At 46.5% G+C, this 25,949-nt stretch overlaps 1 protein-coding gene across 1 annotated transcript in view; it reads right to left on the reverse strand.

The window, feature by feature from the left end:
* Nucleotides 1-25,949, reverse strand: part of LOC135107875 (cuticlin-4-like) — a 337,646-nt gene that overhangs the window by 22,886 nt on the left and 288,811 nt on the right. Inside the window, exons 9-11 of the mRNA XM_064018221.1 lie at nt 5,374-5,582; nt 3,085-3,221; nt 1,099-1,146 (exon numbers count right to left, since the gene is read on the reverse strand). Of these exons, the coding sequence (XP_063874291.1) occupies nt 1,099-1,146; nt 3,085-3,221; nt 5,374-5,582 (394 nt within the window). The remainder of the gene's footprint in view (nt 1-1,098; nt 1,147-3,084; nt 3,222-5,373; nt 5,583-25,949) is intronic.

Below are 25,949 nucleotides of genomic sequence, written 5' to 3' on the forward strand. Positions count from 1 at the left end.
TTTTTTATTAAGTTATTGTAAATGAACTTAGATAATTTGAAGTCTTGCGAGAGCCAACCTGTGTGGGTGCAGAGTTACTTTTATCCTGGAAATAACAGAAGGAAAGGGGAAAAATGGGAAGCCCCATTCCACCCGCTTAGTTTATCCCTACACCAGCCTTCACCTCACCAGGCGTGCACTACACTTAATGTACTACCTATCTTCACAAAAAAAAAAGTAATAATAATAATAATAATAATAATAATAGTAAAGAAAGTAAACAAAAATAAACATTCGATTAATAACAATACAACATTTTACATAATTAACAGATTAATACAATAAAACAAAACATTTTTTTATGAAGCGGTATTGACAGTTCGCTTTAACGCTTGTGAGAATGTCATGCACACCACGTTTGGTGTTAGTGATGGTAAGCCGAGGTGGTGCTCGGATTAATGGACACCTTTGTTATACGGATTAATGAATACTTTTGTTACACGGATTAATGGACCCCTCTGTTACAGTCTGCCCAGTGTTTCACGCTATACATAACTTACCTCATTAAGAAATCTATCGTGACCGTTTGTTTTTCTGTTAATATTCCCTTGTACGTCTATACTCATGACTATTGCATTTATCTCCTACTACAATAATGAGTTGCTTCCACGTCGTCACCAGCAACCTTACCTGGCCATCACTGCTCTCCAAAAAGGCACAGACACGTGTCCATACTGACAGGGATGCTACACAACCTAAGGTTTCGCTGTCTTTCGTTCTTGTACATGACTCATTCTACTAAAAAGGCATTGACATCAAAATAACCTGGGGGTCAAAGTGACCACCTCAAATGCACAGGAGTGACATGTATTGCTCTCAACGCCTCAAGGCCACGCCTGCTCGGCACTTGAGTGAGGGAAGAGAAGTGACAGTACATTCAATGTATACGACTCGGTACCAGTCGAGCCCAGAGTGATCACCAAGGCCCGAGTGGATGTCGGTCGGCCTTGACTGTCCCGCCACTGCACAGGGATGGAAGGAGAGGAGGAGGAAAGGCTGGAGGGAGGAGGAAGAAAGAGCGTAGCGCCGCAGGTAACTGATGCACCACTCAGCACTCACCTGGACCCGTTTGGCGCCTTCCATTCAGCGTCCGTAACGAAGTCTCCGCTGCGGCAAAACATGATTGGCTTAGTAACACCCACACCACACCGCACCTCGCCAAGCAGCCGTGGCGGTGGTTAGTGACACTGTGCCTCCCATTGCAAGGACGTCACGTGCTACACCAACTGACAGTCAAGGGCCAAACTACTGGCTTTTATGCAAATTATGTTATCGCTCAATAGTTAATATATTACACATTATTTACATGTAAGTCGCTTACTGTACTAAAAAAAAGTAAAACTTCGGTTAGTAATTCACAGGTTAGTGTTTCTTCCTAAGCTCATCAATAGTTATTTCAATCAGAGCAAACTATTGAATTATTTAGTCTAAGTGAAATAAATATGATAGTTAAAAAGGAAAAAGATTAAAATAAAATACTCGCACTGAAATTACTGCAAGTCACGTAAACAAACTTTCAAATATATGAAAAAAAAAAGAAAAAAAACACAATATAACTTTTATTAAGGGGACTATAATTCCTATGTACTCGGCGATGTGTGTAACATTCTCATCTATTATCATCTTTCCTCCCAAGGTTAATGGTTAATAGGGGATTGTAGCGCAGGGTTCAGAGGCGTGAGAAAAGTACTGATTACTCTCAAAAGAATCAACTGCGAAAACATGAGGGACGTGTATGCGTGCCAGTGTGCCACTCATGCAACACAGCAACACAGGCCATACTCAAGGTGCAGCGGCGCCCTCAGGTGACGCACTGTAAACACCAGCAGCAATGTTCACTGTCTGGATGGCGTCGAAACTTCCATAAAATAATTTCCTTCAGCGAGAGAAGCAGTTTTTAGTAGCTTTCAAAAAAAAAAAAAAAAAAGAAAAAAAAAACGAAAAAAAAAACGCAGTATGAACAAAAGGCACGACAGAGTTAGCAGCTTAAGAGGCTCACATCAACACAGTGATACGCAGAGAACGTTAACATCAGTAAAGAGTGCGACGCTTACTTTCTACATCTACATGGTTAGTTTCGGAAGCACTACACACTAAACAGGTTATTACACTACTCGCTACTGCTGAAGAAGAAGCATTGACACAGCACCACAGAGAAAATGGTGAGAAAACCGGCTCCTGATGGCTGCTCCCTCCTGGCCTGCGGATGGGTGACACGTGAAGGTGACCGTGGGAAGGGAAGGGGTAAGTGTGGTGGTGAAGGGAAGGAGACAGGTGTGGTGGTAAGGGGAGCTGCGAGGGGTGCCAGGGAGGGTGTGAGGGAGTGCCAAGGTAGTGAGTGGTGACACATGAGGCAGTGATAAGTGTAAGGTGTAGTCGCAATGCAGAGGAAAGTCAGTGTTCAGGTGGTGAGCGGTGATGAAGCAAATGAGTGCCGGGAGGAGTGTGAGGAGGCGCCATGGTGGTGAGCTGGTGGTGGTGGTGAGGGGTGGTGTGGTGGCAGCGAGTGGTGGTGGTGGTGGTGCCGTGAGCGGAGGGTGAAGGCAGGAGCAGGTTCCCGCCACACACACACACACACACACACACACACACACAAAAGCAGGCAAGGGTTATGATTACCACTACACAGGCTGCTCTAGGATGAGGCTGTGGGTTAGTGGCTGGAGGGGGTCGATGCATCCTAACCTACCACACACTGCAAAACACTACACACTCTATGAAAACTGTGAATCATGAAACACTTGACAGGGAGAGAAAAAAGGAAAGTTAAAAGTTATGACCTCCATATCATGTTACAGAAGTTTAACAGGTTATTGGTCATATACAGTGTTAATTCTATTTGTTTGGAGCCATTTTTCACTGTTAGAAGTTTGATTTTAATTCACACGTTGAAATTAATGTAGTATAGGAGGTGTGTTCGGATACTGGGCAGTTTTGGTGTGTGTGTGTGTGTGTGTGTGTGTGTGTGTGTGTGTTTGTTATGAATATGTACACGTATAAAGCTTTATTAAAATGTGGTTACTATTCATAAGGGCGTTGAAGTACCTGACGTTGAAGGCGTTGGTGACAGTCTTCTCCTGCGTCTGGTACTTGCAGCGGATGTGGTAGCCGCGCCCCTGATTGGTGACGAGCTTCCTGTGAGGCTGAACCACCACCGTGTTGAAGTACTCAATGCCGTCATCCTGGAGGGGAGAAGGGGCGGGAGGTGACGGAGGGCGAAGTATAAAAGGTTGTGTGATAGCGTGTTTATTTTGGACAGAAGGAGGTTTTGAGAGGGAAGGAAGGGAGTGTGCATTGTATTAAACGTAACTCAATGATGCCACTGAGTAAATAAATGACAAATGCATAAATGAAAAAAAAAAGTTTAATTAGACGATCTCTCCTGCCTAACAGTGAAACAACCGGCAGGCCAGTCAGTCACGAGTCACTGTCTACCTGTCCTGCCAGTCAGTCTGTCCTATAAGTGTATCAAGACCACTACTGATTTAACAGGCACGTCAGTTCATCAGTAGCTTCAAGACGTATGCATTAATTCCAAGCTCAGCCTGCTCCCCACCGCCACTCCCGCTCCTCGGACACACGAGCGCACGGCAGCAGCAGCATCTCGAAATCCTTGCACACAAAGTCAGGTACTTCTTAAAAAATGAAGGTATTAACATGCCATCCATTTTTTTTCAAGCCATCTCAGTGCAAAAAGGTCTCACCAACCACTTGGTAGGACTTGCAAACAACATAATTATATTTGCCTATCATCTTTTTTAAGAATTTCAGTTTCCCTGCAGGAGTGTTTGCTCAGAAGGTCCTTCCTCCGGGAGCAGATGGCACTGACATTTTCACGGTACTGCTTCGTCATGCAAACATTAGGGAAATTTAAGTGCTACTCGCATGTTTGCCAAATGCATGAGGGTTGAACTTGCATCCCCGCCTGGGGGAAAAGACAACACTTGAACCTAACCTCAACCACACAATTTCCCCTTTGAAGTGAATAAAAAGCCCTACCCTATGTCCTGGCTGAGAGGCGCGGAAGGTTAACAGCCTCGGCCTCAAAGGGAAGGTGAGAAAGCCCATCACACCTTCCCCCTGCGCTGCATTGTCCGCTTCCCTCATCAAAGAACCCCCGACTAGGAAGCGGCGGGCGAGGGTTATGACGATGCGGCGCCCCGGCCCTCCCTATCCCTCCGTGTATTGACTCGCGCCTCCAAGGGCCTCGAGCAGCCACCGTTACTTCAACACATAAGGCTGCGAGCATACGGGGGCGACCGCAGGAAGAATGCAAATGTTACGTCATGTTTGAGAAGCCAAGCACATTCACCCACAATGTGTGTTTCCTCGACTTCCTCCTGCGGCGCCTGCGTGAGGTTACTGTGGTTCACCTGGTAAGGCGCGGGGGGGCTGGTTCAAGGCGCTGGTAGATTAGTTTAGTTCATGTTATAGTGGAGAGAAATCTGGTGTTATGGAGTCTGGCAGCGTGGCACGGTAACCTTCACGACAAGACTACTAAGCTCTGTCTCTTTGTCTTTGGCTTTCTGTGTCGACTCGTTTGTTTGTCTGCGTTCACTTTTTTGTCTGTATTTCTGCATCAATTTGTTTGTGTCTTTTTTTTTTTTTGTGTGTCCATTTCTTTGTCTCTCAGCTTGTCTATTGGTCTGTCCGTATTCAGAACCTTACTCTCAGAACTAAAGCAGTTACAATAACATTCAACGTAGTATAACCAATAGCTTGATTTTTTTTTCTTTATCGACAAAAGTATGACAATCTAGTCCACCTTAGAATGATCCACTTTTTCTTTTAGCCTCCATTTTTTCTAAGACAGCATCAGAACATTAGGTACACAGAGAGTGGAGAAAACTAATGCATAACTCATGAAAGAAATTGAAAGGCATCGAATTAACAAACTCGTCCAGTCTGGGAACTAGAATGAAAGTGAAGATTAGACACAAACTAAGAAAGTGACAGAAGCGAGCAGGAGAGAGTGGGATGGAAGGGGGAGGGCGGGTCCTTGGAGTCACGCCTGCCTTACTTCTGCAATCAACATTTCCTTTATCTGGTAAGTAATATCATCTAATGGACTGTTGCATATTTCATTGCCGTTGCTAATTTGTTTAGAGTTAACAACACAGGAATATAACCAACTACCACTTGCAATGTCCTCATATTTCATAATTTTCATGTACTGTATTGTCATTAGCTCTCACCTTTGTAACGTTAATGACGCATATCCATAAAGTAAAGCGTGTGTTCACCAGAGAGAAACAAACGAAATGACTGAATATTAATGAAGAGAGAGAAGAAGAAAAGGAGGGAGAGGAATGGTGAGACGAGGGACTGACTTACCATTTCCGAGCTCATGGTGCTGCACGATTTGAGAGGCAACTTGTACAACACGGGGCTGATCTGCTCCTTGAACTCCGCCATGCAGGAGGAGTTCTTGGACAGCCCCTTGGGGTAGATCATGCCGTTGAAGGCCGTGCTGGTTTCGATGGAGACGACGATATCGTTGCTGTTACACAGGATGCGGACATTCTTGATCGATACTTCTTTGTCTGCAGAAGGAAAAGATTACTGATCAGAGATGTATAGTTAGGAGGGTAAGCAGCAAAAAAGTCGACTGAATGACTGAATTAAAATCTCGATAACTACATGTTACAGAAGGAAAAATATAGATAAATCAGTGAGGAAAGAAGGGAAATGAAGTATTATGGACGGTTACAAGAAATAAATAGAAGTAAATAAAAAAAAAAAAACTCGCCAAAGGAGAAACTAGTAAGATCAATAAACAAATAAAAACTAACAAGTAAATATATAAATAAACAAATGTGGAGATGAATTACATTTCCATCTCATTCGCGAGAAACAAGCAAACAAAACAAACACGCAAATCAGTAACTATGGAAGGATTCAATTAACAGGCTACATCATGAGGCATACTCCTTTGATACACATATCTTAGGCAAAAGTACCAGCCTTCCTTTCAATGCTTCCCTGATCATGAGAGAAGCGTCAGGTCCATTTAATCAATTATCCATTCCTCGAAGAACCTTGAGAGAGAGAGAGAGAGAGAGAGAGAGAGAGAGAGAGAGAGAGAGAGAGAGAGAGAGAGAGAGAGAGAGAGAGAGAGAGAGAGAGAGAGAGAGAGAGAGAGAGAGAGAGAGAGAAAATGTACCACTTATTCACAAACTCACAGGGACCGTGGTTATTCTTTGGAAACTGTGTGTAAGTAAGCTGAAATTCTTCATAACTTGACCAAGATAAACGAAACTAGGAAAAGAGCCTCCAGAGAGCCCATCCCTGTCAGTCCCTCCAGGAATCGATTGCCTGAAGGGGACACCAGTACCTGAGCGTCTTACAGCCTTGCCTCTGAGATAGTTAAAAAGGCACGACTCCCGCAACGCAACGCAACAGACAGCTTAGCAACCTCCACTCCAAAACCGCCACGCACAGTTCAGAATTGCCAAGACCTGAACAACAACAGAGGTAACTGGTGGCGGACGACAGACCCCTAGAAACATTATCCTTCTCACGCCAAAATACAGTAAAATTTGCACGGTTCTCTTCACACCACCACCTTCACCACTGCTATCACTACGACTGCTATCACCATTCCGTCCAATTGCACAACAAAAGAAGCAATCCAGACAAAACCAGCACCTGTCCAGCACGTCGTTTGCAGCCCCACACAACAGGTATAATGGACGCCTCCCCGCACACCACACCGTCAGCAGTACGACATGCAACACACGACTGACTGATGGACGCAGCCTCCCGCACCAGCTGCACTGGTCACGGTGTCTTCCCAAACTCCAGCACGAAGGGATAAAAATTTAATGAAGGAAAGTTTAACAAGGAAAATTTTACCTTAAGAAGCAAGAAATGGCACTTTTTTTTTTGTACGTATATAAATTGTTACTCTTGACCAGTACTCCTCTAGCATCAATAAATAAATAGATAAATAAAATAAATGAATAAATAAATAAATAAATAAATAAACAAAAATAAATAAAATAATAAAATGGAAGCGTTAAAAAGAATGCAGTTTCCCCTTTATCAATGTCGGGAGTGCTCCGTTTTCTCTCACAGTCGTGTAGTTACGCCAGCAACCCGACGTATTCCCAATTACGCCAGAATAAATATGAAGTCATAAAGGAAAACCCGTGAGTGGTTCCCCATAAGATACTGTATGGGATGTGTTGTAATTGATTCCTTTGACTCAAATATAAGCAGATTCACTCAGGTAGTAAGTACATAACAAATGAAGTCACCATCTTGGCTTGGAAAAATAAAAAAAAAAGTGAAGAAGAAGAAGAAGAAGAAGAAGAAGAAGAAGAAGAAGAAGAAGAAGAAGAAGAAGAAGAAGAAGCAAGGTATTAGGTAAATGACTAAGTAAGTAAGCAAACAAGCAAGCAAGCTAAGTAAAGCAACATAACTGCCCTGAGGTGCATGCAAACCGCGGGTAGTCACGTTTGCTTCAAGGATGCGATTACGAGTAAGGAAAAGAGAGCGCCATTACGTGCCTTAAGATAGCGATAATAATAATTAGCTCTAATGCCAGCGGGTGAAAGCAGCGCGGGAAGACAGAGGTGGAGCAGATTAGCGCGGCCTTGTCTCGGAGACTTGAGGCTGGGAGGGTGTTGGCAAAGCAGCAAGAGTCACCCGCTCGTCAACCGGTCATGGGGTCTCATCATTAGCCCGGAGAGCCGCCCATCAGCCCCGCCGCGTGCTGTGTGCTGCTGGCGGGAGGATGTGGAGGGCTCAGGTCAAGGTTCGGTGCAGCAGTGACTCCCTCCATCCTGTTTTCTCCTCCTCGCCGCTGTGGTGCCCGTGCAGAGAGGCGAGTGACGCTTTGTTCATCGCCTCGTCACTGATTTCATTAGATCAAATGTCAGACGCGAATGTACATTGTTGTAAGCTGCTGGCATATGTTGCAGTGCCAAATAAAGTTGTAGTACGTTAGCTTATCATGTTACTTTATTTTATTATTCTTTGTGTTTAAATTAGACTACAAACTCTGAAAAAAAAAAAAAAGACCTTGCTTAACTGTTGCACCTCAGAGTAGTTTGGTTGTTAGTTCCCTGCACATTATAATTTCCTACACAAACAATTTCCTCAACAGCAAGACCCACATCTCTGATAAGCGTGCAGATGCTGCCTGCTCTCTGAATGCTGACGAATGCTGACGGGTAACAGCGGTAATCGAGATGCCAATGCAGATCTGCGTCTCAAGGGTGACTTTTAGTGTTGTGTTGTGACAATCAAACAACAGTACAGTAATACAAGGTCATTAATTCCGGTATTCAGTAGCTCAGGCATACTGTTGAGTGCACAGAGTGACCGAAGCCAGACTCAGGCTCTGAGGCTCTTCCGGGGGTACGAACACAGCGAAGGTCGTTCAACCAACTGGCGTCACGCTCAGGAGCTCGCACGTCTCGATCCTTTGGTTCCGTCTTCGCGGCGACTAGGGACTTTTTGTACTTGTCACTTCCTTGGAATGTGAGAAGTGACATTATACGCTTGCGCCAAATTTCCTTTCCTTTCCTTTTTCTCCTTTACAGGCACTCGTATAACGGTTTTCAAGTCTTGGTGATGAAAATTAATGGTATATTTCGAGAGAGTGATAAAGATCCGTGGAGTGTCCCATTGAGGAAACCCAAGGGAAGGGAAGGAAAAGGGACTGCGGTGGAGCTGCGATCATTCAAGGCGGTTTCCTGTCACCTGCTGGCATCTCGGGCTTCCCTCGATCCATCAGCGGTGCCTCGGTGGGCGGCGCGGCAGGGCTTCGTCCCCTGGCGTGGGAAGCGCCGTGTCCTTCACGCCAGCGGTGGACCAGCGTGGGGCGGGGCGGGAGCAGCTTCTCTTGGCGGGACTTTGGCCGTTTCGTCGCCAGACAGTGCCCGGCTTTTGTCCCTTCACCGCGGTCTGTTTGTCTTCGTGTTGTTATGTAGTACCTCTGTAGTCGAGGTTCTTTTGTCTGCTATTGTCTTCACTCAGAAGTGTAGGCAATAAAACCCCGCCCCTCCCGCCGGGCGTTCCCCCGGCAGGTTGTGTACTGGCGTAACTAGTGCACGCCCTCACGCGGCCGCCTCACACACCATGAGCTGGAGGGATGCAGGGCTGCCACCCACACGCCCAATACTCTGACACTGGTCAGCCTCACAGCCATTACAGTAACACTCAGACGAGGTATAAAAGTAAACTGTTATCAAATATGAGTCAGGTCTACATAGTGATAACGAGACGAGGAATACCTGGTAGTGGGTGGTAATTAAGCACTGCCTGTACATCTGAAGGCAGTCCAGTGTTGGTCTTCGGTCAAGGCAAAGACGGAAAAATGAAGACTGAAGGGAATGACGACGGGTGGAATGAGGAGGGCGGGGCACGGTGGGCGAGGCGGGTGGGAGGGACGCAGGGAAGGCGAGAGAAGGGCGGGAAGGAACTGCAGGTAATCCACGTTAGGCCTTACCTGCCCCTCCCTTCCCAGCCTCCCATTTGATTCTGTCACTGATATACAGGCTTCAATACAACACTCCAGGACTTTTTATCCTTCACATTAATTAACGACAAGCACTTTCTACCGCAGCGTAACCTACAGTATGCCTCAGATCTAAACCACACAGATCAGAGGGGGAACATCAAATCTAATACTCGAAAGCTTTCATGCAGATAATCTCGTAAGTGAAGTCAGACGCCGCAGAGAATGTGTTCCCATAATTAGAGACTCAGTTGGTCCACAGGGGCGGCGGAAGCCATTACGTGGGTTCTCTACCTCTCCACCGCCCAACGTCAGGTAAGGCGCCCCCTCCTCCTGCACCTCCTCACGCCCTCACTCCCACATAACCAAATTTACTACGGTTATTTTTATGTCACTAACTTATATGACTACGCCAGTTCCAGATATTGTTAACTATTTTTCACTACCTCGGCCAGTTCCATCCAGGCTAAATAGATTACAAGTTTACAGTATTGGTGAATAGAAAGTTGAGCTCAGCAGCCCACGCGAAGAGAGAAAAGTGTAAGAATTGTATATTTTTATTATAGTTTTCATTTTCTTTACATTACTCAGGTTACCAAGAGGACAATACGTTGTAGCTGCTCTGGTTTGGCCTTGAAATCTAAACTAACTTCAACTTGAGTTCCGCTGAGAGCTTTATTGAGGCAACCTGACGACGGATAAACGGACACTGACATACGATTACTGCCATTGCGTCTTATAGAAACTCTTCCTTTTACTGTAAAATTTCAGGTTTCTCAGGGTGCTTTCTTATAAAAATGCACTGTCTGTTGTTACTACTACTAATACCACTTCTGCTGTTACTATTATTGCAACAACAACAAAAACAACAACAACAACAACAACAACAACAAGCACTACTACTACTACTACTACGACTACTATTTCTACTGCTATTACTGCTACAACAAAAACAACAAGAATAACACCACCACCACCACCACCAACACCAAAAACACTTACTACTACTACGACTACTATTAGAGCAGCAACAACAACAACAACAATTACTACCACTACTACTACAACTATCAATCAATCAATTAATCAATCTCTTATCAACATCAATGCGTGGATGAATGCATAACTTCTACCATTTAAACCTCCATTCCGGTCAGATATCCAACAGATCCAAGGGTCACTGTCTTTACTTTCGTTGACCTCAAAAAAGAGTTCAGTCGGTGCTACGTGGAGGAAGAAGAGCGAGAAAGTGATCAGATTAGTGTGTGTCTGTGTGTGTGTGCTATGAGTCATGGTTTCTTTCCGGTGGTGGCGCTGCACAATTGGTGACTGACTGCCGTGGATGCTGGTGGCGCCGCAGGATGCTTTCACTGAGGGGATCCCGCTGCGCTTGCTTGTCGAGATAAAAAAAGGCTACTTATTTTTGCATTTCTACCTTCGGCGTCCCACATACACGGTTGATATTAAGGCTTTCTTTGTGTGTGTGTGTGTGTGTGTGTGTGTGTGTGTGTGTGTGTGTGTGTGTGTGTGTGTGTGTGTGTGTGTGTGTGTGTGTGTGTGTGTGTGTGTGTGCATTTGTCTATTTACTTTTTACAGGACTGAGTTGTAATGTTCCTTTTTTTTTAATCTGAATATCAAATGGTGTTATTTTTCTTAAACTAGCGCATATCATTTGCACACACACACACACACACACACACACACCCCTTCCTATGGTAACGCATTTTACTGATCTACTGGTCTATTTCGAAAACAGCATTTTCCTTTACTTTTGTATATATGGACGTATACATGTAGGTAAGTATACACCCAAAACAACACAAGCAACAGTATTATGATCATGACCTAACGGTAAGCATATATTTCCAGTCACATATTTTGCAACTCTTGGCACTGTGTCCCCGTACAAGCCTGTGTGCTGCCTGGCGGGCGTGCACGGAGCCAGGCGGAGAGTGGTGCCGTGGTGGTGGGCGGCGCGGCAAGAGCAACACACAGAGCTGGACGGGAGGAGCGAGGTGCGTGGGAAGCGGAGTGTGGGAGTGTGGGGGCGGCTGCTGACCCTCGTGGCTTCACAGCGAGCGCGGCCGTGACAACTTTCCCTCTCACTTGCACCCACGCCTTTCCCTCCTCGCCGCTGGGGGAGGAGGGGCCGCTGGTAATGGGAGGGTTACGAAGACTGTATAGGCACGGTTTGTTTACTTTTGAGTCTGAAGGCTGCAGGTATATGGGTGTTGGGGAGTGCTGGTGCTAAGGGCGGGGTTCAAGAGACAGACTGGGACCTTGAGAACTGGTAACTGGTGGCTAGTGACTGCTGCTGATGGAATGGAACATTGAGTGGGACTGGTTAGCTTAGTCACTCTACATCAATAACCGAACACGAAATATTAATGTTTTGTGTCATTACCTCCTCCTCAGCATCCTCCATGATTCCAGTGCATGACGAAGGCCTTCCAACCTTCTACAAAAACATCATTCAGCATTCCCAAGATCTCAATCTCCTCCCAGACCCAGCCTAACCTTCTTCAAAAACCTCCCTCCCCTCTGCTCTCCCTCATCTCTTCCATTGTTCGAGTGTTTTAAACTTCTAATCTCATTCCTTCATGCAGTTTCTGTTCACCCTGCTTTCTTCCACCTAAAGGAGCATCAAATGAACCAGAATATTAAAAAAACACAATAGTTATTCGATTTTTACGTCCGGTTCATCTACAAAATACAACACCAAACTCACTAAACACAATACGAAAAAAGTTGTTATAAAAAAAATATTGAAATCACGAGTCAAAAATCCAGCAGTGCGAAAACAAAATGCATACAGAGCACGTGACAAGAATACCAAGTAGTAGGAGCTCCACTAGGGGAGGTCGTGTCGCCCCGTCTGTTTCCTTCCTTCCCTCTCACTTTCTCACTTTCTCCCGCTGCGTTGCCTCACTCCAGGTACGGGAAGGAGAGTGATTAAAAGGAGGAACCCACCACCTTTACCTACCGACTGAGAGTGAGTGAGTGAGTGAGAGCACTGCAGACCGGGAAGGGGAGAACGAGAGTATGGGTGATTATGCACGAAAGGAAGAATGAGGGGGAGGAAAATACTGTACGTCATGAAAAAAGACAGGAAGGGAGAGTGAGCCTTACGTAAGCGTCAAACGAAAGCCAATGAGGAAACAGGAGGAGGAGGAGGAGGAGGAGGAGGAGGAGGAGGAGTGTAGGAAGCCCTTAATGCCTCGCCGAGTGGGATTTTATGATGTAATTAGTCTAAATCAGGAGGAGGAGGAGGAGGAGGGTAGATATATAGGAACGATAAAACTTACCGTGAATAAGAGGAAGAGAAAACCCTAACAATAATAAATTAGACCCAAGAAAGAAAAAAAAAAAATGAGGGTGAATGACAGGGATATGGAAATGTGAAACGAAGCAAGATTAAAATACCTGAGAAGCGAGAGGAAGAAAAGAAAAGAAGGAAAGATAGAAAGGTCACTTAACAGAACCTTAAGGGACGTGACAGAAGGAAGACTTAGCAGAGTATACTACAGACGCTACCATCAACATACCATACTGAAAAGGTTAACAAAAAAGCCAGGTATAGATAAAAAAAACAAATGACTGTGACTCTAGGAAACGCTAACAATAAAAATACTGTCAAGATTAAACGACGCAAAAAAAGAAAAGAAAAGAAAAAAAAACATCAAGGTGAATACAGCACTTACAGAAACACCACCACAACACACCATTACGACTCAACTAAAGACGAAGCACAGAAAAAAAAAGAAAAGAAAAAGAAAAGTGACAACAGTATTCAGAGTACCGCCACCATTCAGTATCTCTAAATTCTAACCAAGACGAAGCAGCAAACAGGAAAAACAGGCGGATACAACACTGAAAAGAAACACTTACCTCGCACCGCTAAACTTCAACTAAAAACGAGGTGAAGGAAAATAAAAAAAAAGAAGTAACTGTACGTAACTTTCCAGGAACACTAATGAAAGAAAACAGTATAGAAAGAAGAAACTGCGCCCCGACTTATTCAACCACCTTATTTCGTGAAGAATCGCAAAATTGTCAACTCACAGAAATACTTAATAAACTTTCACGTAAGGGCGACCTCACCACCATCAAACCATCACCGGCCGCCACCACCATTCACGGGAGTCACGAGCGAGTCAACACATCTCAGCTCCCGGTGGTGGTGACGGCGGCCTCTCAACACCCCGCCAGTCACTACCTCACGCGGGGCTCATGCTAATGACGCCGCGCCGCAGGTAATTACTACAGAGGCACGGGTGTAGTGAGGGAACAAGCAACTACAGTACTGATGGGAAGAGAGAGAGAGAGAGAGAGAGAGAGAGAGAGAGAGAGAGAGAGAGAGAGAGAGAGAGAGAGAGAGAGAGAGAGAGAGAGAGAGAGAGAGAGAGAGGCGGGGAAGGGAAACCATGCGTCAGTACTATTATAAGAAAAAAAAAGATTCACGCAACGCTGCTCCGCCGGACGTTGATCTGGCAAAGCGCGTGCGTGCCGGCGGCGGCGGCGGCGGCGGCGGAGATGGAGGAGGAGGAGGAGGAGGAGGAGGAGGAGGAGGAGGAGGAGGAGGAAGCTGGTATTTCTGTGTCTTCCTCCTTCAGTGTTCTGCATCCATAAGAACAAGTAATATTGAGAAAGTGAACGAATTGCCACTTTGTTTAATATTTGTTCTTTGATAACGTAGAAAGTTAGTTGTTTTGTCTCCTATTTGCTGTTTATGTTCATTGATTCACGAGTGTGTAAAGTCTATTCAAATTTTATTCTGGGAAATCAATCTTTTATCTCTTCAAATGTGATTAATATCTGTTACGCTCACAATTGAAATGAAAGTAAGTTGTCTGTTTTTTTTTTGTTTTTTTTTGATTAGTGCACGTTGAATATTTTGTATGTTCTCAGTATTTAGTCTTTAGGCTTAGCGATTCACGAGTTATCTGGGGTAGCTTTGTGTTCGACTCTTGACCAGCAGGGGCACAGGAAACGCAGGTAACAGTGCAGGTGTTTATTCACAGAAGGTGTGAACAGAAGGCTGGAGGTAGGTGATCTCCCGGCGCCAGGCCGCGCACTTCCACTTAACACTTATGACTGAAGCCTAGCTCGTTCACTCATACACGTATTCATGCCTCACACAAGTCTCGCTCATTCACTCGTTCACACAACTAGCTAACAACCACACACCTCCCCCGAGACATAAGGAAGATTCCTTATCTTTGTTATGGCTACCGTAACACATGAAACAAAGTTACAATGATTGAAGTACAGAAAACACGGTACATATACACAAAACAAACACAGCGTACAATGAACACGTACGACTAATCGTAGGTGCTACGGTGCCACCGCACCTGCAGTCGTCTCGGCTCCCTACGCTGTCGGCTGCTTCGACGCTCTGGTTGCTCTCGGCCACGGTGTACCCCGTTACCCTGATGCTCCGGGCTGCCGGGATGGTGGTGTTCCTCGTGACCCTGATGCTGAAGCGCTGCACCGCCATGAGCGGTGTGCTGCTCGACAGGAAGGGGAGCAAGAGGTCTATGTGGGCGTAGGTGTCTTCTATTACGCCACATCACGCGACCGCTGCCCATCTTGATGAGGTAGTCTCTCCTTCGCCCAACAGCCACGATGACACCCAGGCGATCCCAGAGGCCTGTCGTGTGATCTTGAACGTCGACGTGGCCACCGAGGTGCAGGAGAGGAAGAGTACGGGCGGACGCGTCGTGGCGAAGTTTCGCTTTCTTCCTCAGTCGCTCTGCCTTGGCGTCGCACTCATCAGCAGCGCGCTGCCACTGCTGAGCGTATGAGCGATGATGAGCCGGGACACAGGACCTCATAGGATGACCGAAGAGGACTTGTGCTGGTGATCGCCCTTCCGCCCTCGGAGTGTTGCGCAGTTCCAGCAACCCGCGAGCGAACGCATCCTCGTCCAGGTGTCCCTGCTGTGTGGTCGTGAGGATCAGCTTCTTCACGGACTTGACCGCTGCCTCGGCGTGACCATTGGAGCGTGGATAATGAGGTGAAGATACACGATGCTCCACCCCCCATCGAGCCAGGAAGCGCCGTACCGATGAAGAAGTGAACTGCGGTCCACCGTCAGTCCTCAGGAGAACAGGCACGCCCGTGTCGGCGAACACACCCCGAAGGACACGAACGAGCTGATCAGCCGATGCTGGACGTGAGCATGCAGACACGTGAGGCCACCCAGACAAGCGATCTACATACACGAGGTATGTACGGCCTGCTGCGTGGAAGTAGTCTGCAGAAACTGACTCAAACACCCTGCTGGGTGTGTCCGTGTCCTGCCAGAGAGGTTCGTTGGCTTGGCTTGGTAGGAGTGGACGGCATAGTGAGCATCCAGAAACGACGTTCTCAACGTCTCTGTCCATACCAGGCCAGTACACCGTTTGTCGGGCCCGTCGCTTGGTGCGCTCCATCCCCTGATGACTGTCATGGAGTCGCTCTAGTGTTTCTCGGCGGAGGCTGTGAGGAATAAGAAGCCTCGGCCCGTAAACCACCAGGTCGTCGTCTACGGCCAGCAGACTGCGCACCGGCCAGTACGTACGCAAGCGGTGATCGAGGTCGTGGCAATGATCAGGGAAGCCCTCGATGATGACGTTCTTGAGCAAGCAGTACTCCCCGTCTCTTGCTGCTGCGGCACGTACCATTTCCACAGTCTGATCCTGGAGTGGTGCTAAGCGGACGCCGTCCTCATTGGTGGCAGATAACGCTGAGATGACCGCTGAGTGGAGAGGGTCGAGGTCACCAGAAGTAGCAGCATCCTCTTCCTCCACTGGGTCCTGTACTGGAGCACGTGAGAGGGCGTCGTCTGTCAACTCGATGGCCATGGATCCACCAGCCATTGCACGTAAACCTTCCTTTGCTTCGAAGACGCTGGGAAAGGCCTTGATCACAGCAGCAGCGTGCCCCGCACGCTGCTGTGGCGTTGGGTCGTAGGAATGAGGCCAGCTGATCACTTCTGTGGGCGTAGATAGAGGTGGCTGCGAGGCGGTCGGGTACTTGATGGAGCTGTTGCCGGTGTGCTGTTCTTCCCTGCGTAGCGGTCGGATTTGAGCCGGAAAATCTTCGGGGAGGATTCCGAGAGCGATGGAATCGTACCAGCTAAGCAGCGCCCCCTTCACCTCCTTCACCACGCTCACAACAGTCTCAGCTTCCCTGTCGCCCAGTTGCAAGTGCGACGAGAAAGTTCCTACACAGGTGAGGGGGTGATTACCGGCAGCATAAAGTCCATCACCATCAGCGGGCGCCAAGCTGGAGGGCGGGATTCCAAGGAGTGTTGCCGTGTCGAGGCCAATAACGGTCGTTTCGGCCCCAGAGTCAGGAGTCCACGTAATCTTGTCTCTTCCAGCGGGATGTGTGGCGGTAATGAGCACCTGGGGCGCAGGTCGTGCCGTCACCGTCTTTGTGTATACGCCTGATAAGAGCTGGTATACACTGGCACTGGCTCCCCGCCTCGGGCCTGCACCGCGATGAGGAGAGACAGTTGAGGAACTCCTCGAAGCTCCTCGTCGTTTCCTCACTGTCTGCTGACATACACTCGCAAAATGCCCTCTTTTCCCGCAGTTACGACACACTTTATCTATTGCCTGGCATCCCCTTTTGTCACTGCGACAATCTTTGCCACAACGATAACAGCCCGTGGGGCTTGAGCCCCCGAAACTGCCCTTCCTGTAGTTCGAGACAGCGTTCACACCATGGCTCGAAGAGTGAGAGCCGCCCCTTAGTACTGCACTACACTGGTTAGCGCTCTCTGATGCTCTGCAAATATCTATGGCGTTTTCAAGGGTGAGTTTCTTGTTTTCCAGCATGCGTTTCAGAGCCACTTCGTCTCGTGTCCCAACGACAATTCTGTCACGCAGCTGATGGTTTATGCACTGGTCGCAAAAGTCACAGAAATTGGCGATTTCCTTTACAGCACATAAAAAGTCGTCAAAACCTTCTTGCGTTTCTTGCACGCGGGAGTAGAAGTCTCTTCTATCCATGATGATGTTGCGCTGGCTTCGCAGGTACTCACACATTGCATCGAGGATGGTTCTTAACTCCGCGTCTCTCGGTAAGCTTATCCCGTAGCGAAGTGTACGGGTCCACTCGTCGTCTAGGACAGCAGCGAGTGCCGCCCTCTGCTCAGCCAGGGAGAGACAGTCTATCCTGGCGAGGGTTACGTATCCTTCAAACTTATGGCGCCACGTGTCGAACTCACGTAAAGATGCTGACGCCGTTAAGTGAGGAATGATGGTGGCGGACGTCGGGAACCTCGCGCCCTGGGTAGACGTGCTGCGGGCTGTGGTTTCGCCTTCATTGCTCGCCGTGGTGCGACTGGGAGCTTGTGTCCCCACTCTCTCCAGCAGCTGGGTTAAACGCTCCTCGCGAGCCTGACTCTGCTCCGACTGTCGCGCTAGCAGGGCAGCCAGCGCCTCCAACTGCTTCTCCATTCTGCGCCGTACCCACTGCAGCCTTGTCCTGATCCTACTCACTGCGCCATGTTCGACTCTTGACCAGCAGGGGCACAGGAAACGCAGGTAACAGTGCAGGTGTTTATTCACAGAAGGTGTGAACAGAAGGCTGGAGGTAGGTGATCTCCCGGCGCCAGGCCGCGCACTTCCACTTAACACTTATGACTGAAGCCTAGCTCGTTCACTCATACACGTATTCATGCCTCACACAAGTCTCGCTCATTCACTCGTTCACACAACTAGCTAACAACCACACACTTTGCACTTCGTATGCGATGAATACTTGTTGACACTACAAAAGAAAGTAAGTTTTTCCTAATCTCTGCATTTTTTTCTCTTTATCTAGTATATGTTAAACAATTAGTGTTAACGCTTATCAGTTCAGGGCAGAGTTGCTTTCCATCGGCACAAACCAGACGGCTTTTACAATATACAACATCACATCACTGAACAAAACTTTAACATTCTGAAGAACAGTTTCACTTCCATTAATTAGATGCAAATTACGGTGTTTTGTTTCCTGTTCCTGCTGTTGTGCCTTGAGACGCAGTGTTGGTGAGATCGAGGCACGTAAACGAGGAGGGGGGGCGGGAAGAGTGCTGAGAGCGAGAAGAAGGAAGGTTGGGGGTGTAGGGAGAGCAGGAAGAGAAGGAAGGAGAGAAAGGAGGGGACGACGTGGCCAGTCAAACATTCGGACGCGGAAGAAAATGCTCTCTCCTTTCACGGGACTTCCGGTGCTGCCTCTGCCATCTAGTGGCGGCGAGCAGGTGAGTCCACTTAGGTAAGGCTTAATTAGGCCTGTGGTGCCGTATGAACACGTGTGTCCACCGCTCTCTCATCGCACGCCGCATGTCCCAGTGCTGGACACCCAAACGTGGCCCCAGCGGGAAGTGGAAAGCTGGCCGCGAGCTAGGCCGGTTGGACAAGACGGTAAAATTTTCTCTCTGTGTGGAATACGCTTTCTCGTGGGTACCGCAGCCTGCCTTCCTTCTCCTTCCCTTCCTTTCCCTGGCTGCACCACGCTCGCTGCCGTCCGTCACTGCTCCTGTTCTTTAATTTCTTTATTTTTTTTCATTCTTAATTTCCTTCTTTTTCTTTTCTTCTACTTTTTCCTTGTTTCTTTTCTTATTGTTATGCTTTTTTTATCTCTTAAAATGCTATCATTGCTACCACTACCATTGCTGCTGCTGCTGCTGCTACAACAACAACAACAACAACAACAACAACAACAACAACAACAACAACAACACCTACTACTACTACTACTACTACTACTAATATCCCAAATGTTACTGGAGTCTACTGAAATTTAATGAATGAAACACACACACACACACACACACACACACACACATACACACACACACACACACAGTTAATGAGGCATGGGCGACACACTGAACACTCCCTGGTCTCCTTAACGCACCACTGCCCGCCACCTGTGCCTGCGTGGGCCTGCAGAGGGTGCCGCGGCCGTCCCACTAAAAAAAAAAACTGCCGTGTTCAGATGGCTGGCGAAAGTTGTGTTCGTAGTTACTAGTCCTCTCACTTCACCACCACCACCACCACCACCACCACCACCACCACCACTATCATCGCCAAAACCGCCGCCAGCACAGACATCAGCACCACCATCAGTATCACAGGCAGTTTCTATGGAAGTTAGTCATTTTGTTTTCTATCCAGTCATTCCTCCTTTGCAAAGATTGTATACAGATTTAGACACACATATTCTTTTTCTCAAACGTGCATACATGTTTATTTTTTTTACTTCATACATACATCATTTTCCTTTACACAAATATCGGTGTCCAGCCTTTTGTTCCGACCAGGAGAACACGTAAACAACAGCGTTACCACCACCACCACCACCACCACCATCAACAACAACAACAACAATAACAACAACAACAATAATACATAAGCACGAAAAAAGTGATAAAAAAAAAAAAATCGCAGAGCATAACCGGAAAAAAAAAAAAGTAAAACGAATGTCAAACTTCTACCAATACGGAACAACATGGGATTAAAAATAGGTCCACAGACGTCAGTGATCCAGCAATACGCAGCATGAAGTGATGAAAAAAATAACACAAAACTCAGCATTCCCGTCCACAGCTCGGCCTCGGAGGACTGTTGGCGTCCCGCGGGGTAACTTTCCCTTCGTCTATTAAAGAGGGAGAGTTGGGGCGCGCGGGGATAGAATATTTACGATGGGGAATAGCCAGTGAAACCTCCGACGTGCCTCCTCCCCTCCCTTGCTTTCTCCCCATCCTTCCCTCCCCTCCCTCCTGTTAATGCAAGTCATGTTAAAGGACGCGACTTTCCTCACTGGTAAGGAAGAAAAGGAAAGCGAGAAGCGGAGATAAGAACTCGTTGTTGCGTTTTGGGATGCGAGCAAAAAATATATATGAATGATTGTTGGTAACGTAAGGAAGGGAAGAGAAGAACTGATTGTCGTGTGATAGAAGATATGAAAGAGCTCAGAATGGAAGAGAGAGAGAGAGAGAGAGAGAGAGAGAGAGAGAGAGAGAGAGAGAGAGAGAGAGAGAGAGAGAGAGAGAGAGAGAAGAGGACACATGGTTTAGTATGGAAAGAGAAAACGGAGGAATCTGCCGTATGGAAAATGATGGGAGGAAGACAACACATGGACTGGTATAAAGAAATGGAAAGGAGGACTGCGACGCTGAAGGAAGGGAGGGATGGGAGAGAGAGAGAGAGAGAGAGAGAGAGAGAGAGAGAGAGAGAGAGAGAGAGAGAGAGAGAGAGAGAGAGAGAGAGAGAGAGAGAGAGAGAGAGAGGGGAGAGGAAGAGAGAGAGGTCAGAAGCAGAGGCAGCGGTGGTGTGGAAGAGGCGTGGTGGCCATACTCTGTCAATATTGAAACAGTAGCTCTGAGAAATGTGCTACATCATTGGTTTGCTTGTTCCTTCTCTCTTCATTGGCATTCACGGCCTTAAGGATTTCTCTGTTCGCTGTGATCAGTTAGAGCCCTCATTCACCTCTTTCACTACCGCCCACTCCAACTCCTATCCACTCCGCTCCACCATTCCTCATAAATAATAAGTTAGTATCATAATCCATCTCTTTCATTTGTACTCACTCCACCTTCTGCCCACACTGCTCCACCATTACCCATTACTCACCGTCACCATCGCCATTATCACCCTTCACTGCCATTCTTCTTCACCAGCACTTTTCATATCAAACCGTCACCATTACAAACCGTTCCCATTTCTACCCTCGTCATCATCTTCAACGTCACCCTTACGCGGTTCTTATCCACCCAGCCCTAAACCGCCTCCCGTCACGACCATCGTTCTTCACCGCCCTACACTGCTACACATCATCATCATCATCTTTTTACATTCCAACATTCATCACCATGGTTTTTTTTTTTTCACTGTTACTCTTCTTCACCATCACCAATCACCACCACCGTTCACTATCGTCATTCAACCAATCTTCTTCACTGCCATCCTTCTTCACCATCATCACTATCACTACCACACATCACCATCCCTCCCTTGCCGCCTCGCCTCCTCCCAGTAAGACAGGAACACACACACACACACACACACACACACACACACACACACACACACACAGACAGTTCCGGCTGACGCTCCGCTGCGCCGTCTTGTTCCTCATCACACAATTACCAGAAGAGACACTCACACTCACACACACACACACACACACACACACACACACACACGCCTCATACTTCTTATCGCCGTGTCTGCCTAACTGTCCGCTCCTTTCACCTCCAAAACTCACACAATTTCTAAGAGTTATCTGCATTTTTTCTTGTTCTCTCATCATTGTGGGTTCTCAGTCCTGTCCTTACTGAAGATAACTATACTTGTCTACCTAACTGTCCGCTCCTCATAACTCCGAAGCCTGCATATCTTAAAAACTACGTATATCTATATTTTCCTTGCCATTCATCTTTGTGGGTCCTCAGTCCTGTCCTTACGTGAAGATAACTTTACCTGTCTGTCTAACTGTCCGCTTCTCAAGACTTTCTAAAACTATGCATATCTATATTTCCTTGCCATTCATCGTTGTGGGGTTCTCAGCGCTGTCCTCACGTCAAGATCACTAAAAATTTACTCTTCTTCTGCGTTCGTTCCTCTTTCCGTGTGAGGAGTGAGGCTACAATGCATGATGGCGCAGGTCTGAAAGGCGCCCTGCATGACGGTAATGGGTGCATCGGTGCATGAGAGGGAAAGGGAAAGGGTATATGATTTCCCTTCATTTGTTTTTCTTTTTCTTTTTACTAGTAGGAAATTTGTTACTTCGGTATAGATTCTTGTGTTGATGCATGAAGGGAGGGAGGGAAAAGAGAGCTTGCTTCTCCTTCACCTATAAATCTTTTTTTTTTTTCTGGCGAGAGCTTAATGGTTCTATTGTAGTGTTATAATGTAGGGCGGGTCTGCGATTTCTTCCACGTGGTAGTGGTGGTAGTGGTAATAGGAGACGTGGTGAAGCGGGAATTCCTTGGATGTGGTGGTGGTGGTGATAGGGACGTGGTGGAAGCGGTGCAGGGTAAGTGGCGATGTATTTCACAACTCTCTCCCTCACTGACCACAACAAGCGGTAATTCGTTGCCCCAGGAAAGTGGAGATCTAAATCATCCCAGTTCACTGTCACTCATTCTTGGTGCTCCGCCAGGCAACCCGCTTTTGAAATTCTTACGTAAATGCTTAGAGTTCTATTTTCAACCTTCAATTATGCTTTCCCATCTCTTCTACTAGTGGTCTGCGGAGTAGTGTAATCAAACAGCCTAGGAAGGACGTGAATCTCTGTTGCCGCTTGCTGTTGTTTATGATCATTAGTAACCTGTATACATGAATGCTGGGCTATTTCTTGAGAAGACAAAAGGAAGAATACCCATTTTTTTTTCCAACTGTGGGATTGATAGGTTAAAAGATGAGGTGAAGAACAGTATAGAGAGATCCATGGCAAGGAAAAATGCTGATGTACGGAAAGCAAGGTGAGATTGAGAAATCAAACGACTGGGTAGAGGAATGAAAAAATACTGGATAGGGAATGGAAAGTGAGACCGAGTGAGTGACAGATAAGGTACAGAAAGCATTATGAGATGCATGACAGCAACGCCAGCTGAAGTAGTGATGAAAAGTAGAGATCCTATGGAGAACTCTATAAGGTGGATGGCAGGAATAAATGTTGAAGTAGTGATTAGAAATTGAGACTGAAAAAAAGAAAGAAAAAAGAAAAAGAAAAGAACAGATACCAATGTTGATCTATAAAGAAAGTGAGTGAAGAATATGGAGAACATCAGTAGGTGGTGCGTGATAAGAATGAACACTGAGGCAGACAAGAGGAGGAGGAGGAGGAAGAGGTGGTGGTGGTGGTGGTGGTGGTGCCAGCGGCGGCGGTGTGGGTCAAGGTGGTGGTGGGTGGAGGCGGTGATGGAAGGCGCGAGTGGAGGTTCGCTTTCTCCACTTTCCTCGTCTGGTCAGGGGAGGAGTGGAGCGTGCCTATCTCCCACCTCCTTCTTTCTACATCTATTCACTCTCTCCACCACTACTGGCGCTTTATCCACCTCTCCATCCACTCTTTCTATTTACACTACGCTCCAGAAATAAATAAAACAGTGAGCTTTTATTTCATCCACATTCTGAAACATCTGCGTTGCATCTCCGCTTTCGAAAGGCTCTAAACGAAGTTACCCAGTTTTTAAGGGAGTTTTTACGGTTCTAGTGACAGGTTAAGATGATTTCTACATTATTACCAGGAGAAACACTCTTGAGAACCCGGCTACCCATCTCTGTGGCCTTTGAAAATAGACGTGACAAGAGAACAAAGCGTTTCTCAATACGAGCCTTTGTAATATCGCCAGTTAAGGTGGAATGAAGATGAGATGATCCAAGGAGGGAGGTAAACATATGCGTGTGTGTTTGTGTGTTATATTGACTCTTCCTTCTGATAGCTTAAGCCTCCAGCACCACCACCATCGCCACTCTCACCGCCCATCCAGCCATCTAGAGATAGCCAATACCTGACGCAACATTAGCCAAGCCACTCTCACTCAACACCTGTTCCCATGTATGTATTGGTGGTGGTGATGGTGGTGGTGGTGGTGGTGTGGTGGTGGTGGTGGTGGTGACAATGACAACAACAACTGCTACTACTACTACTACTACTACTATTACCACCTCTACTACTACTATTACCACCTCTACTACTACTACTACTACTGCTCCTACCACCAGCACCACTACGCATTCCTCACCACAAATGCACCGAATGCCCACCACTGACAACTTTTTTTCCTCTCTACCACTGTGGCAAAAAGTTGTGGAGGAAATCAGTATTTTCTCTAAGAAAGAAAAAAAAAAAGTGAAATTTTCTTGATGTGTGCAAGTCAATTAAACATTAGAAAGAAATATACATATGTGAGAGAGAGAGAGAGAGAGAGAGAGAGAGAGAGAGAGAGAGAGAGAGAGAGAGAGAGAGAGAGAGAGAGAGAGAGAGAGAGAGAGAGAGAGAGAGAGAGAGGAGAGGAGAGGAGAGGAGAGGAGAGGAGAGGAGAGGAGAGGAGAGGAGAGAGGAGAGGAGAGGAGAGGAGAGGAGATGAGAGGAGAGAGGAGAGGAGAGGAGAGGAGGAGAGATGAAAAAAAAAAAAAACAGCATAAGGAAAACAAAAGCCGATTACAGAAGAAAAAAGAAAACGGGAAGAATGAAATGAAGACAACTAAAAAAATGTAAAAAGGAAAAAAAAAGGAAAATAAATACCTAACAAAAAAGTAAGAAAGAAGAGCAGAAGAGAATGAAAAAAAATAAAATAAATAAAACAGATAAACACACAATTAAGCAATAACCCACTCAGACTCACCAAGCCTCATCCAGAACACGAACACACACACACACACACACACACACACACACACACACACACACACACACACACACACACACACACACACACACACACCTTCCTCCCATTCCTTACCAACTCTTTCACATTCTCACGAACACGAAGAATATTCAAGCCAGCGTTACCAACATCCTCTTTCCTTCACCCAACATCCTTCCCCTTCCTTCAACCAACATCCTTCTCCCTTCCTTCTGCCAACACCCTCCTGCTTCCTTCTATAACACTTTCGCCTTCCGCCCGGCCAGTGACTCGTCCTGCTCAGCCAACAGGTGCAAACAGGAGGTGCAGCATTTGCTCTGAGTCAGTCACGGCGAGTGAATACAAGTGGGGTGATGAGTGTGTGCTGGACGATAAGTAAATACGGTGCACTGGAGAGCTGATGAGTAAATGAGGGTGTGAGTGAGGGAGTTAGGGAGTGTGGGTGGGATGAATGGAGGGAGGCAGGGAGTGGGTGTGAAGGAGAGAGGAAAGGAGGAAAGGAGGCGACTGGGTGAGTGAGTGACAGGAGTGTGTGAATTATTAGTTTGATTGAATAAAGAGTGAGTGAATGAATAAAGATACCACAAGGGCAAATTACAAGGTGAATGAAGAATAACACCTTAAACACAACAGCAAAATGAAATTAACCAGTCGGAAAACGAAACAGACAAAACGAGAACCCGTACCTCCAGAAAAAGAAAAAAGAAAACTAACAATTTAAATCAGATAAAAAAGAACAAAGATATACAAATAAGAAAACGGAAGACCAAAAACAAAAGCAGGAGAAAAAATTACAGATGGAAGGAACAAAGAGAAAGAAGTAAATGAAAGGATCAGACAAAACATTAAATAAAAAAAAAACGAAGAACAAGGGTGAGAATTACAAAAGGGAGAGTGACCGAGGAAGGAAGGGAAGGGAATACGAAGAGAATAAAAAAAAAAGGAAGAAAGGAAAAGGCACAAAAAAAAGAAGAGGAAGTGAAGGGAGGATGAACAAGGAATAAAGGGAAGGCAATAAAAAAAGTGAACAAGGGAGAAAGAGAAGGGAGTAAAAACACCGAAAAGAGAGAGAGAGAAAAAAAAAAA

Source organism: Scylla paramamosain, chromosome 16 (assembly GCF_035594125.1).
Source record: "Scylla paramamosain isolate STU-SP2022 chromosome 16, ASM3559412v1, whole genome shotgun sequence".
NCBI classification, from domain to species: Eukaryota; Metazoa; Arthropoda; class Malacostraca; order Decapoda; family Portunidae; genus Scylla; species Scylla paramamosain.